Source organism: Etheostoma cragini, chromosome 1 (assembly GCF_013103735.1).
Source record: "Etheostoma cragini isolate CJK2018 chromosome 1, CSU_Ecrag_1.0, whole genome shotgun sequence".
Taxonomy (NCBI): domain Eukaryota; kingdom Metazoa; phylum Chordata; class Actinopteri; order Perciformes; family Percidae; genus Etheostoma; species Etheostoma cragini.
Genome location: NC_048407.1, coordinates 7004242 through 7019600, shown reverse-complemented (window position 1 = coordinate 7019600; position 15359 = coordinate 7004242). Strand labels below are relative to the sequence as shown.

Genomic DNA, 15359 nt, shown 5'->3' with positions numbered 1-15359 from the left:
AATCACTTTTTCACACAGGGCCATGATGGTTTGGATTTTTTTTCACCTTTAATAATAAACACCTTCATTTACAAATTTTCATTGTGTTGTCCTTGACTATTGTTTAAATTAGTTTGATGTTCCGAAACACTTAAGTGTGACAAACATGCAAAGGAACAGGAAATGAGGAAGGGGGCAAACACTTTTTCACACCGCTGTAATATCAGCAAACCAATGCCCCGTTCACACACCCAGGTCTAAATTTGTGTTTGAAAGAGTTAAGCTGCATCCATCCATATTAACTGGCTTGCTAATTCCATCCAACAGACCTTTTATTTAACATTGGTTAAAGAAAATGAGCTGAACAAGAGTGTGTGAATGAAACATTAAGTTGTTAAACTGAGTACATTTACAAATATGAAATGCAGAGGAGATAAATTGTCTGTCTCTTTAAAATCCTCTGTTGAAAGAAATAATAAGCTTTATTTCTCTCATTCAAAGCTCATGGGCTCTCTCTCTGCTTTCTCGAGCTTACAGCACACTTCTTGTACACATTGTTATTTCCCTGTCAAAAAGTTTAATTTTACCTGAATGTTCAGAATATTTAGGGGGCAAAAAATGGGTCTGAATTTTATTACAATTATCTGTAATATGACAATATCAAGTCAGTATGGTAAAGCAACATGCTTGCACTGTACTGTGTATGTAGATTTATTGTTAACATCATCTGTGTGTGTGTGTGTGTGTGTGTGTGTGTGTGTGTTAAAGGAAAGCATTGAGCTGTGCGATGGACAAAAGGACAGTTACATCACTGATCCTTTACTTCCTTCAATGGTAAGAATGCACCTCTCTCTCCTCCAGTCCACTTTTCATATATAAACACAATAACTGTAGTCATACCTCATCAGTAACATGCAAACAAAGAGTCAGTGTTTGTACTAGACAGATAAACCTGAGTGCTGTCAGACATTAACAGACAGAGTTTTATCTTAAAGGTCCTTCTGTCACCGTTTAAGAGGAAACTGTAAACCTGGTCATGTCAGCTCCCTCATTTTCCTATCTAGTATCTTGTGTAATGGGTTTGTTAGGTGTTCTCACACCTTTAACACAATCCAGGCTTTATTTGTTAAGTAAAACCTAGTTTTGCATTGCCAGACCTATCTCCACAGTGCTGCAGAGAAAGGTCTGGCTAGTCCACACAACACTCTGTAAGCGTCATGGCTTGTCCTGATGTGTTGAGGACCACAATGGAAATAAGTCCTGGACTTTATGTTGTTATCCTTGATTGTATTTGATGTCTTTACATGTGTAAGGCATTCTTAATACATTAAATCAAATCATTCCATCATATGAGAAAAACGTGCTCTGGTTTATTGGCGTAGTTAGTGGTAAGAGTTAAAGCGGAAAGTGAGGGCTAATCTGGCTACACTGGCTAAACCTTTTTTTTTGTAAACTGTGGTGCTAGTTTTTACTATATAGATAAAGTGTAGTGTATTATTTATCAGAAATTCTATATATTTTGATGTTCCACTGTCCTGTTCTGACAATAAATCAAACAAGTTTATTTTTAAACTGCATTATTGTATTATTTTAATGAGGAAGGGAAATCTGTTTATGTTTTTTTTTTTTTATTTTTATTTTTTTTATATACATGTTTCTGGATCAGTTTTTCTTAAATGTATATTAGGAGTTTTGTCTTTGAACAGCCCACCCAGAGGACATTTGACTATGTATTGGTGGCCCATGTGGTGAACGATGGCACGGACCAGAAGGCTCAGAGACAAAGAGCCTTTATCCAGCAGCTAGAAAAGAAAAACATCTCTGTCACTGTGAGTCTTTTCTATCTTCACTGACCAACATTTCTTCAACACACCCTGACCTAACACATTACGTAATACAGTGCAAGTGATTGTATGAATCAAATTAGACAGAATTTCACAGAATGTGTGTGTTTTTTGTGTGTTAGCGGATCTGCCATGAAGACAAAGTGTTCTTTGGTCTCCGTGCTCCCAGCGAGATGTTTGAAGACTACCAGTACCTGCTCAAAGTCTCCGACTCCTGCAACTCGTGTGGAGATGAAAGGGGCTCGGTCACACAGGCTACCAGGTATGTACACACAGACTCTATATACACTAGTGGTGTCAAGATTTTGACTTTAAATTGAAAATGTATCAAAAATTTGACTCTTTATTTTTTATGTTTTATTTTTAAGATTTTTTGGCATTTTAGTCATCTAATTCCACAGGACAGATGAAGACTTGAAAGGGGAGAGAGGGTTGCCTGGGTAGCTCACCTGGTGGAGCGCGTGTCCATAGGGGTTTGCTCCTAGGCGCAACAGCCGGGGCTTTGACCGTCATTTTCTCTCTCTCTCTCTCTCTCTCTTGCTCCCTCTCCCCTTTCATGTCTTCAGCTGTCTTGTAGAAATGAAGATAAAATAATAACCAAATAATCTTTAAAAAAGGGGAAGACAGAAGAGGAATGACATGCAGCGGGTCAAAGGGCCGCAGGTCAAAGTCGAACTGTGTTGAGGAGTAAACCTCTATATATGTGTGCCTGCTCTACCAACTGAGTTAATCCATCCACCAGTTTTGACTGTTAAAATTAAAATCTGAATTGCCACAGGGCTCGACATTTACGGTGGCATGGTTCCCAAGGGCAACCAGATTGAGTCAATTGGCAGCCGTTTTGTTTCGTTTTTTAAAATACACTACCGGTCAAAAGTTTGGGGTCACTCACAAATTTTCCTTGGACTCCATTATAGACAGAATCCCAGCTGAGATCAGTTGCCTTTTTTTTTTTTTAAACAGGGCAGCAGTTTCCAGATTACATTATGTGTTTACATAATTGCAAAAGGGTTGTTTAATGTTTTCTTAGTTAGTTTTTTCAAATAACATCAGATTAGTAAACAAAATGTGCCTTTGGAACATTGGATGAATGGTCCCTGATAATGGGAAATGTAGATATTGCATTAAAGATCAGCCACCCACCCAGATCAGCTGGTATCCTGTCTATAATGGAGTGAAATTGAAATTTGTAAGTGACCCCAAACTTTTGACCGGTAGTGTATATACTCTAAAAACATATCAAAACTTACAAAAGGGAGAATTTATTTCAGAAGAAGTCAGTATTTTATGTGTTTGGTAATTATTTGGTTGACAACACAAAACTTTTTTGAGACCGCTTTCCACACACGTGTGTTTGCAGTGAAAAGATACAGACAAAGCAATTTTCTGTTCATGTTACCAGCTCATGTTAAAATCCGCTGCTAATATGGTATCTACCGGAACAAATAGCAACGCGGATTTTGGTGCCTCATTAAGTTGCCACTTAGCTAAATATCTGTGCTGATCTCGGATGCTCTGAAACCCACGCTAGAGGCAACAGAAACATTTCTGCATGTCACGCTAGTAAACACTAATAACTAGGGCTGTCAAAATTAGCGCAATCATATATTAATTCAATTAAGAAAATTTTTCGCAATTAACGCACGTTGTCTTTGACCCCTTGAATGACCCGTATTTAGGTGTTTGCACAGGGCGTGTGACACTGATGAACAGTAGCTGTCCCGCCAAGTGGTAGTCTCATAGAAGGGTGTGCAGCCAGATTGAAAAGAATCAGCACAGAAGTTGAATTATGGAGAAAGAAGGGATAATGGATGGGAAGTTTATTTTCAAAACTTTGCCAGATAGTACACTTGACAAAACGAAAGTTATATGTAGCATTTGTCAAGCTGAGTTTAGTTATCACCGAAGTACATCCAGTCTGAGGTATCCCTTGCAAGCCAAGCACACGGATCCCCGCGTAAACTCTGCTTCTGGTAACGTATGACAAACTACACTTGACAGCCGTTTTAGAAGCAGATCGATGGATACGTCAACCTCCAGTAAACTGACCCAAGCTATATCTAAATGGATAGCCACAGCATGCAGACCAGTTTATATAGTGGAAGACGAAGGTCTCCGTGATATTATCCAGATTGCCTCCGGTGACCTCACGTACGAGTTGCCATCCAGGGCCACAGTTGTGTCCAGGATACACGAGTGGTATGACACAGAGAAGGCAAAACTAGCTACGAATTTGGACAACACAGCTTCTGTCGCGCTTACTGGTGACTATTGGACATCACTAGGTAATCATAGCTATCTTGGAGTAACAGCTCGTTACATCGATCAGGAGTGGAAGCTGCATTCACATGCATTGACTGTAATGAGAACTGATGAGAGGCATATGGCTGACGTATGCGCGAGTCATTTTATGGATGTGGCGGGTCAGTGGAACATTGAAGAGAAAGTGAGCACGCTGAACACAGACAGTGCTAGACATATGATTGCAGCTTCGAAACAGCTACCATTCGAACACCTGCCGTGCACGGCTCATACATTCAACGCTCAGTCACAGTGTCTTTCCAAAACAGTGCATTTGACGGTGCACTTGCTAAATGTCGCAAAGTGGTTGGCCACTTCAAACATAGCCCACCTAATACTGCTGAACTCAAGACACAGCAAGTTGACTGTCAACATCATCAGAAATTATTTTGTTTTTTGTTCCACTTTACATTAAATAATTAGGGGTCCAAGCCCGAGGATGCGTGCACCGCGGTAATCGCAAGCGATACGCGGTTCACACAGCAGGGCCGTGGAACCCTATTGTTTTCGTAAGGATTTTTCATTATTAGGGGTCCAAGCCCGAGGATGCGTTCACCGCGGTAATCGCAAGGCGATACGCGGTTCACACAGCAGGGCTGTGGTAGGATTTTCCATTATTAGGGGTCCAAGCCCGAGGATGCGTGCACCGCGGTAATCGCAAGGCGATACGCGGTTCACACAGCAGGGCTCACAGAAAACCGTGAGACTGTATAGGGAGCAGATCTTTAGGTGCCGTTTTGACCTGGTATTAAAATGTGCCCCGCCTGGATATTACTACTGTTACAACTTCCTTTTTCTTTTTTTATTAATCTTGCATTTCCAGACCTTTCCAGAGTGCTGACAGTGCCAGAGTTTAATCTCCTATGATTTCTTACGTTAAAAGTCCCCCACTATTTTGTTATTTAAAAGCTTTTATTATGAAGCAGCAAAATTAGGAAATTTCGGGTCTTTGTCAGTAACAACTAAACCCAAATCCTATAAGTTAACATTTAATAAAGCAGATATAGAAACTAAACATCAAACCACAGAGATAGGGGATAAACACACAGAGACTGTTCAGCGCCCATCTGTAGACATCCTTAGTGGAACACAGGCTGAATGTGGCCAGCGCTTTTTTAATAGTTCTTGCCATTTCTAATGTATGATTTACTTTTATATCTATATATAGATTATAACGATTTTATTTAAATATATTGTACAGTATATTTGCATATAGAGCTGGGAAGTCAGATCACTTCACAATCCACGAATTTGGAGACATTCTGTTGCCATGTGTGAATACATGGACTTAGAGCTGCCCACTTGCAATCAGATCAATCAGGACGTTTGTTAAAACCAGGTTAAAACAGTGTATGTTGTATAACAACCAGTGATGGGAATAACGGCATTATAAAATAACGGCTTTCCCTAACGGCGTTACTTTTTTTCAGTAACAAGTAATCTAATTGATCACTCTTCCCATCTAAATACCACTATTATTCCCGAAAAATGCGGCACGTTACTATAATTGAAGCTGTTTCTTTTTAGCCCATCTTGATCTCTAAGCAGAGAGGCAAAGGCTGCCGTACAAGGTGCCACCTGCTCATCAGATAAACACTCACACACACTCACACTCACACTCTGATGGCGCAGCATCGGGGAAACTCGGGGTTCAGTGTCTTGCCCGAGGACACTTCAACATGGGACTGCAGGGCCGGGGATCGAACTGCCAACCACACACACACACAAACACACACGTGCAGGCTTGACGTAGACACCAGCGCAAAAGTATAAACATGAGGCCACTTACGTTATTTGCACTACAAAGAGTGTATATATTTATTTATTTTTGCTATACTGCTTAACAAGCATTATTTAATTTTGCCCAGTTGTGGCCTGTTGAGGTGCAATAAATATCAAAAGTTCCAAAACATCTATGTTGTTATTTGTATGGGTCCACTAGACAAAATATCTACATACATGGCATTTGATTGGAGGCTACTCTCACTTTGTCCCACAGCAACATTAAAAGAGTTTAGATTTGCGCACAGTTTCTGTTAATAATGTATTGTCCATTTCATTATAGTATTCAGATTTATCATAAATAATTCAATATTCACATGTATTTTATGTTCCGTTAAAGAGGGGTGGAGGTGGGGTCACATTTGAGCATTTAAAAATGTTCTTGAAAGTAACTCCTTAGTTACTTAACTAGTTACTTTTATAATTTGTGACTGAGTATCTAATTTACTTACTTTTTTAGAGACGTAACTAGTAACTGTAACTGTAACTAGTTACTTTTTAAAAATAACTTGCTCAACACTGATAACACCTTTGCAGTCAAAATAAATCACGTCATAACCTACTCTTTCTGATCAAGCTGATACAGTTTTTTTATTTTACTTGAACTTTTTATTATTTTTCCAGGATCCGAATAGTTAATTTCATCCTTCATCACACCTACATCAACACAGGAGGTGAGTGTAATTGGTTTAAGAGAGTTCTACAGTATCATCCCTAGCTTTGTAGACCTTCAGCAAACACACAGCAGACATTACATATTATCCACTCAGAATTTGAACAGGCAGCCATGAATATTGCGTATCATAGGTTGCGATATGAGACAAACAGCCTCTCATGCAGATATTCTGTTTTTTTCTATCAGAAAACCTGGAGGAGCTGTTGATGAAGGATGTGTTTGAAACCATGTTCTGCCTCCATGAGGTGAGTCAACCTTTGACTGATCTCATTAAACTGCTGGAGCTTTTAAACAATCCCGCTTTTTGGCTAAGATCATTTAATATTTAATATCTGCCGATACAACACAAGCCGATAGTTAAACAGCTGCAAACAGTACACTCAACTACAGCCTGAACATGAGATTAAATATAACTTAATTCTTCCTGAAAGAATTGTTTTTGCCCAACATGCTCAAAATACAGATTCAAAGATATGACATGTTGAATAAATATCCTTTTTACACCTTAATCTAATTACTTTGATTCAAAACAATTATGGTGTTGTTATATCAGTTCATTTTAAATTAATAAAAGTATAACTCAAGGCTATCCTTTTGCCAAGGTGTTGTAACGTTGTAGTGAAAGAGTGTAGTAGCATACAGGATGATGTCTGTATATTTTTTCCATGATTCACAGAGAAAGAAGCAGAACAATCTGAAGAAGAAGTGGGCTCGATGGTCGGGTCTGTTTACAGGCCAAACATTTTACGACATCAAGTCAGTCAGTCTGTCTGTCTGTGTTTCGTTGTCTATCCGTCTGTCTGTGTGATGTTAACATAACTGATTAAGGAAAGCAACATGTAAAACTGTTGCATTGTTTACCATTGGTTTTCAAACTTAGACAAAAGTACGGAGGTGAAAGGAACAGGCATACAGTTATTGTAGTTTGGTGATTGGAAAGCTTACTTATATAGTCAGCTTATGGAAGCGATCAAGATGCGTGGTTTGTGATTCCTACAATTTGCGTCAAAAATAGTAGCCGGACTTACATGTCGGAGGGTTATCGCTGATGTCCATCATCAATAAAAATCTACAAATCTACTTTGAAATTATGGAAAGAAATTGTTCCTGAGAATCATGTTTAAATTATATTCACTATCAAAGTAATCCAGTGATTGATTAAATCACGTCTGCCTGTGTTTCTTTCCTGCAGGTGTTACTTTGGAGAGAAAGTGGCTTTGTACTTCTTATGGCTGGGATGGTATACCAAACTGCTGGTTCCAGCTGCTGTTCTGGGTGTTGTAGTGTTCCTTTATGGACTTGCCTTTTTCAACACCAACCCTCTCATGTGAGTCAAATGGTGTTGAAGTTGTGTGGTAAATTATCTAAAATGTGGAAAACACTGGTTAACTTTGTTAAGAATTTTTAAATCTATGAATTCTCATGGTGGTATTAAATATACACCAGGCCTGATGCAAGAACATTTGCAATTTTTTCTTATAAACCTCAATGATTTTCTCGTAGAAGTTTGGTTGTGTGGGTTTTCAAAGTCGGATTCACCAAACTCTTGACATAGTGAACATAGTTTATTTAAATTGTATTAACAAAATCCACGACACTAACTCTACCATATAAGTATTTCTGATCCAATCTGTGAGTAGGAAAGTTTCATTTAATGAGAAATTTAAAAAAAGAATAATTTTAAATCCTGCTGTCTGAAATCAGCAGACAGCAGGATTTAAAACAGAACAGAAGATTATAATACAGCCTACAGGAAGTGCTGTAGTCAGGACCACCTTTTTTTGAGTCACAAGATAAGTCCAAGACAAGGACTAGTTGAGGTACTGTCCAAAGAGGTTCAAGTCCAACTTAAGATTGAGTCCAAATTAGAGACAATCAAGACAGAGACAGAAAAAATCGTCCACGTTACGCCTTCAACTTGTGCAAAATGCTGCTGCTCGCTTTTTAACAAATACATCTAGACGTTGTTGGAATTTAAAATGTGCTTAAACATTGTGTGTGATTTGCATTCTACATTTAAGCTTAAAGGCAAAAGCATTATTTCAACATAAATGAAGACATGTTGGTCATGCATTAAGTTTGTTGTTCATGCATTAAGTTGTTTTGCAATGCTCTGTTCTATAACATAAGGTGTTCTGGTACATTCCGTTTGAATCCAGCTCTCCTAAATGTGTCGGAAGCAGAATTGATTGTTAGGGACGCTTCCTGAATCTGGTTTCAGTCCCACTTTTACAGCCCACTGATCTTTTGCTCTGCAAGTCCTGAACTGAGGGTCATAAACTTTCAGCCACAATCCAACTGAAAAGATAACAAAATAAGCACACAGATACATCACTGTGACCTGGAGACCCCTCCCTTTGTGAATAAGACTAGGGGTGCAAGAGCCAAAGAGCCAGACAAAGGAAGGGTAGAGCTGTGACAGCTTGATCCAGGTAACTTTGTCACAGGATGTATGTAATACATGTTTGGATACCTGCTGGTTGCTGTAAATTGCTATATAAATACATTTGGATTGATTGAAGACTCTACGTCATACAGTTCATTAGCTGTGAAAAGGGGCATGGCTAAAGCATAGGGGGCGGGCCAGATCATGACCAATGAAAACAGGAACTCTCTGATACCCACACACTCATACCTAACACAATGGTGTACATAAAATGGGTCATTAGTTATTAAAGGGGCGTGGCTTAAGCAAATCTTCACCAATGACAAAGGAACTCTATGCTTAGTTCAATAATACCTCATACAAGACTCTACCTTAAATGGATCACCAGTTATGAAAGGGGGCACGTGCATTTGCATGGCAGCAGCGTTTAGTGATACCTCACACAAGACTCATCATTGTACTGTCCATTAGCTTCTGAAAGGGGGCGTGGCAAAGCATAGGGTGTGGGCCAAACCATCAACAATTAAGAAGAAACTCTGCTGAGATCAGTGATACCTTTGAATCATGTTTAAGGAAGACCCTTGGTCTTCCTTAAACAGTTCAAATCTCATGAAAGGGGGCCTGGTCAGAGAATAGGAGTTGGCTCAGTATCTCAAGTAGACCACACATTCTAAGTTCAAATTCAATTAAATCGGATGATGTTTGTCATACAAGGCTGATTTCCTGTAGCCAGCGGGGGGCGCTATGACAATAAGATAAAATTGGCCTGTATATGTCCTCAGGCCTGGAATCTTGTTGAGATTTCTTCAAAGGTCATTAGTAACCCTTCTTTAACCCTCTTGTTGTCCTCGGGTCAAATTTGACCCCTTTAAAAAATGTCTATCTGTAATATGCGTTTCTTTTTAACTAAATTTACACAAAAATGGATTGGATTCCATACAATGCTCTTTGCAAATAAAATTGATTACTTTCATTCCTGACTAAACTCCTCTGTAACTTCCACTGATCTTAACTATTAGTCAAAATGATTCATAATTTCAGCTTTTTTAACTCAAATTTTAAATATAATTCTATATAAATGAAGGTTATTGTCCATGAATTCCAAAATGTAGTATAAAACTAGTGGTAGTAAGGTGGTGTTAGTGAAAGCTAAAAGAAAAAGTCTAAAAAAGGGACAAAAATGTTAAATTTAGATTGCATACTTTTCTTATTCCTTTTGCCCATATCATGAATCCTGCAGCCAGCTTGCCTGGTCTGAATGAAACATTGCCCCACACTGGACTGAACTGTGAGAGAGAGTCCACTGTCTTCATATATTCTTTTACCTCATACCGTACATTAACCATATTAAGAACTATAGGAGGAGCAGGATGTATTCTTAAGATTGGCTGGGAGCAGGTACAAATGCAATGGTACCTTAAAGGAACATGTAGTTATTTTGCTTGTCATTGACATCCACCTTTCTATAGATTTGTGTACTGAGTTTATATTACTTTCTAATTTGTTGGTGCTATAGTTTCTAAATAAGGTGTTATTTAAATGCCCAAATATGTAAAATTAGATCTTATATCATGAAAGCAAATAGGTATTGGTTTATATATTGTCTTTCATTTTCATTAAGCAGCATTAGTGATGATTTTAAATTATTTAATTCATAGCCCAAGACACTACCAAACATGGTGATTAGATCTAACTCTGCTGGTATGGATGTTTTTAATAGTTTTAAGAATAAACTTACATTGTCAGCAAAAAGAGCTATTCTATAATCTCTATTGCCAGTTGTAATCCCTTGTATTTGCCTATTAGATCTAATTGCTATTGCTAGTGGTTCAATGTGAACAGAAGTGGTGATAGAGGTGAAGCTTGGGGGCAACTGCTTGTGATATTGAAGGGCTAAGATTAGTGTCTTCATTTGTCAGTACCACAGCTATAGGGTTGAGATGTAATAGTTTGATCCAGTTAGGGAAAGTATTTCCAAAACCAAATCAAGTTAGAACGTCGAAGATACAAGTCAAAGAAGAAACGAAAGAAGAGCCGTGTCTTTTTCTTCTTTTTGGCAGTACAGTACATTATGAAATCCTTACCTTGTCTGTGCATGGTTCAAAAGGGTTGTACTTAGTGTCTTCAATAGTTCATTGGTAACATTCAATAAACCGTCTACAATCCGTCTAATTCACATTCTCTTTAAAAGCCATGGGTGTTCGTACCTTGGCGCATTGCTATTATGATGGTGGATTTGAAGTGTTACATTTTTATCCAATTTATCTTTAAAGTATTTATATAAGTCAATTGGGAGCACCTTTTGTTTTGATGAAAATGATTTATTCATTGACGGATTTCATTACGTTTGATTAAGTAATCACCTTTTGAAGGTCACATACAGTGGTGTGCTGAATGTACCAAGTGGTGTGAGGATTGTTCTTAGTTTTGACAATTGTTTGTTTCAGTACATGTGCCAAATCGTTTAAAAAAACTGTAATCATGTTTTGTTCTGAAAAAGCATGTTTTTTCTGAATCACTGGCACAATACGAGTAACGTTTTATTTCCAAGAACCTTTAACCGTTGTCTCTGTGTGTGTCCTCAGTACGGAAGTGTGTCAGTCCGACATAATTATGTGTCCTCGTTGTGATAAGAGATGTACAGTGTGGCAGCTGTCCGAAACCTGCACCTATGCTAAGGTAAACTCCTTTCATGTCACTTTATTATTTATGCTTGATTTGCTCCCTTCAACCATCTGATGTCACTTTTGGAGTGTGAATAAAACTCACAATGTCATCCATTACTCACTTAAAATGGATTGTAATACACAAACTGAAAAAGTACTGAAAACACTAGACTGTTTTGACAGAATATGCAGTAGTAGTGCTCAACATTCTCCCGGACTGCGTTTACAATCTATAGATAATTTTGTCTTCCTAATTGTCTATACTGTAATTTTATTATGTTGGTCTATTCTGTACACACATCTTTTGCATGTCTGTCTGTGCAGGGTGACAAGTCCCTCCACTGTAGCTCGGACCTCTTTCATTGTTAAAAAAGATAAAGACATTGATAGAAAGATATTGATCCATGAAGTTTTAGACCGATTAATCTTATTAATGTGGACTGCAATATTCTTACAAAAGTTCTTGCTACCAGACTAGAAAGTACACACTGATCGAGTGGGCTTTAATAACCGAAGGTCATCTTCTGGAGTTAGACGTCTGCTACATCTCATACAGTTTAATTATAACAACAGAACCCCAATCTGCTTTATCTTTGGATGCTCAAAAAGCTTTTGACGGTGGAAGGGAGCTTTTTGCAATATACGCTAGGATAATTTGGATGTGGGGATGGTGAATGAATGTTATCTTTTCTGACCCAAGGGCGGCAATAATAACAAATGGAAGGATATTACCCTTTTTTAACTTAACACATGGGACCAAACAGGGGGAGCCTCTTAGCCCCCTGCTTTTTACATTATTTCTGGAACCTCTGGCCACTGCAACAATGGCCTATATATATGACCTATAATATGCAATCATGTTGTCTTATTAGCATCTTGATATATCTCGGCAGAGGAGAAGTGCTCACTAACACAGATTTAGACAAATTTATGAACAATATTTGAGAGAGAAAAGCATTTTGTGTACATAGAAAAAGTCTTAGATCTTTGAATTCATCTTATGAAAAATGTGGGCAAAAACAAAAGTGTTGCAGTTATAATTTTGTTCAGTATATGTCCCCTTTTAATAGGAAAATTTGAGTTGAATTTGGATAAGTAGAAGATATTGAATTTTACCTTATGGGGAAAAATTAATATAATCAAGATGATGGTTGTGGTTGTGATAAAATCTCTGACGGAATCTTCAAGCAATAAAATATATATATATTTTTTTTTAATATATTTTTTATTGCGTTTTCAGTGTTTTAACAAACATTTGCTAACGTATTAGACACAGAACAGAGAGAAAGAAAAGAAGAAAAAAAAAAAAAACACAAAACCTACATGACAGCTCTTACATGACAGATGTACATATGCCATCGTGCGAAAGGTGGTGAATCAGTCTTATGAAGCACATACTGTTCAGGCCCATAGCAAGCCTCTTAATAGTGTGGAGGAGAGGTCCAGTCCAATATAGTCCAAAAATGGGCGCCATACTCTGTAAAACTGGTCTTCACTGTGATGCATGACATTAGTTAGATGTTCCAGAGGAATTAGTTCAAAAATGATTTTACGCCAACCACAGACAGAAGGAACTTTGTCACTGACCCACTGCAAAAGAATACAGTCTTTTGTTGGCTGCTGTTTTCAGACAGGCACATGGCAGACCCAGAATCAAGGACGTGGGGTCCATGTCTAAATTAACATGAAAAATGTTCACCATTTCACTTATTATTTCAGCCCAGTATCTTTGAAGTTTGTGACAAGACCAGAGACAGTGAGTTAGAGTTCCCACATCAATTTTGCACTTGAGACAGAGAGGGGAAAGGGAGCGGTTAAAGAGGCTCCTACGGTGAGGGGAGATATGTAGTCTATGCAAGATCTTAAATTGTATTTCCCTTGTCCGAGTACAAATTGATATCCCTTTTGCAAGAGACCAGATAGTATCCCATTTGTCCTCTTCTATGGTTACAGACAATTCCCGACAATTATAAAATTTTAAAATTAAATATAAAATATAAAATTTTCCCCCAACCCAAATTTGTCCAGTGTATACAGTAGGAAAGACCATTCAATTCGGTCGAAAGCCTTCTCTGCATCTAGAGAAAGCACCAGACCATTAACAGATTCCTGCTTGAAACCTATGATAGCATTCAACAAACGTCTTACATTAGAAGCTGAGCTCCGCCCCTTTACAAAACCTGTCTGGTCTTCTTTTACCAATGCCGGTAAGAATTTTTCTAGCCGAGTGGCCATGATCTTTGACAGTAGCTTCCTATCTACATTTAGAAGAGCTATCAGCCTATTGGATCCGCATAAGTCAGAACGCTTCCCCTTTTTCAGGATTAAAGATATATTGGCCTCCTTCAATGTCTGTGGGAATACTCCTGAAGTAAAGGAGTGGTTGAACATGTCAAGAAGAGGTTCTGTTAGAATATCTTGAAAATGTTTGTAAAATTCAGAACAGAATCCGTCAGAGCCTGGTGATCTCCCATTTTGTAACGCTTTGATAGCTTTAATCACTTCAGTTTTAGTTATGGGGCTATTGAGGGCAGTTCTATGCTCCTCTGACAGATGTGGTAAGTCAATTTGAGCAAAGAAATTGTCCATGAGCTGCCCTTGCTCCTGTTCTTGATCAATCCTGGTTTGACACTTATGTGGGGGAGAAGAAAATGTGTATCGTTTACGCGAGGGATGGATGCATCTCCAAGCGTCTATAAGGCCAAGCTCCTCACACAGAGCGCGGAGCGCCTTGGCCTGAGGAGAGGGGGGTACGTTACTATTCGGAAATTTGTCAATGAGTGGATTTAATATCAAATTAAAATCACCGGCAACGATAACAGTGGAACTAGAGAGAAATGGAGCTAGGTCCAGAAACATTTTGGTTAGAAAATTAACTGGGTGGGCAGGTGGAAAGTACACATTCATCATTACAATACTCTGACCTTGCAAAGTTCCCTTGATTATCACATAGCGACCACTCGGGTCCTTAACGCATTCAGACACTATAAGAGGTAGATTCTTCCTTATCAATACTGCTACACCCCTGCTTCTTGATGTGAAAGATGAGAAGAACACTTGGCTTAATGGCCCTTGTTGTAACTTTAAATGCTCTATATCATCGAGATGCGTCTCTTGTAACATAGCAACATCTAAATCATCTTTCCTTATGCATGTAATTATTTTTCTCCGCTTAATAGGGCTGTGGACACCCCGTACATTCCAGGTGCATACCCGTAACTTATTCATCATTAATATTATTGATGATCCAAACAAAACATATTAAGACATGTGAACCACCATACACTGAGTAAGAGCTGAGTAAATGAACAAAGAGAAAGAAAGAAAAGCGATACAAATATCTGTACAACAAAACATTTAACCAACAACAGTTTGGCAACAGCCCTACTAAACATGTAGGGAAAACTCTCCCCCTGCCTGCCGCCGGAGACCGGCAGGTGCAACAAGCGCTCACCGCGCGCCTCCTCATAGACGTAAACACACTAAAGTCCGCTAAGCACACAGCAGAGCAGAATCGAGCATTACTTTTCACCTAGTTATTATACGTAACAGAAAAGAGGTCCACTGATACTCACACCGTTTCCTAAGGCACTGTCCGGATACGGTGCTCGGAAAAATAAAAACGCTGTTTTCAGGTGTTTAGGGAGGCGATTCCACGTAAATCGCGGCTGCCTCCGGTGTGTCAAATCTCTTCACTGCGCCGTTGACAGACAGCTTCAGAATAG

General features: G+C 38.6%; 1 protein-coding gene across 2 annotated transcripts in view; it reads left to right on the top strand.

Annotated features, from left to right (window-relative positions):
• LOC117946386 (anoctamin-9-like) overlaps positions 1 to 15359 on the top strand; it is a 48576-nt gene that overhangs the window by 4596 nt on the left and 28621 nt on the right. The window contains exons 2-9 of one of the 2 annotated variants that reach the window (XM_034874628.1): positions 748 to 813; positions 1686 to 1808; positions 1946 to 2085; positions 6531 to 6580; positions 6769 to 6827; positions 7259 to 7338; positions 7775 to 7909; positions 11554 to 11647. In XM_034874628.1, coding sequence (XP_034730519.1) covers positions 748 to 813; positions 1686 to 1808; positions 1946 to 2085; positions 6531 to 6580; positions 6769 to 6827; positions 7259 to 7338; positions 7775 to 7909; positions 11554 to 11647 — 747 coding nt within the window. Of the gene's footprint in view, positions 1 to 747; positions 815 to 1671; positions 1809 to 1945; positions 2086 to 6530; positions 6581 to 6768; positions 6828 to 7258; positions 7339 to 7774; positions 7910 to 11553; positions 11648 to 15359 lie in introns of both variants that reach the window. The other variant, XM_034874546.1, reaches the window with a different exon arrangement.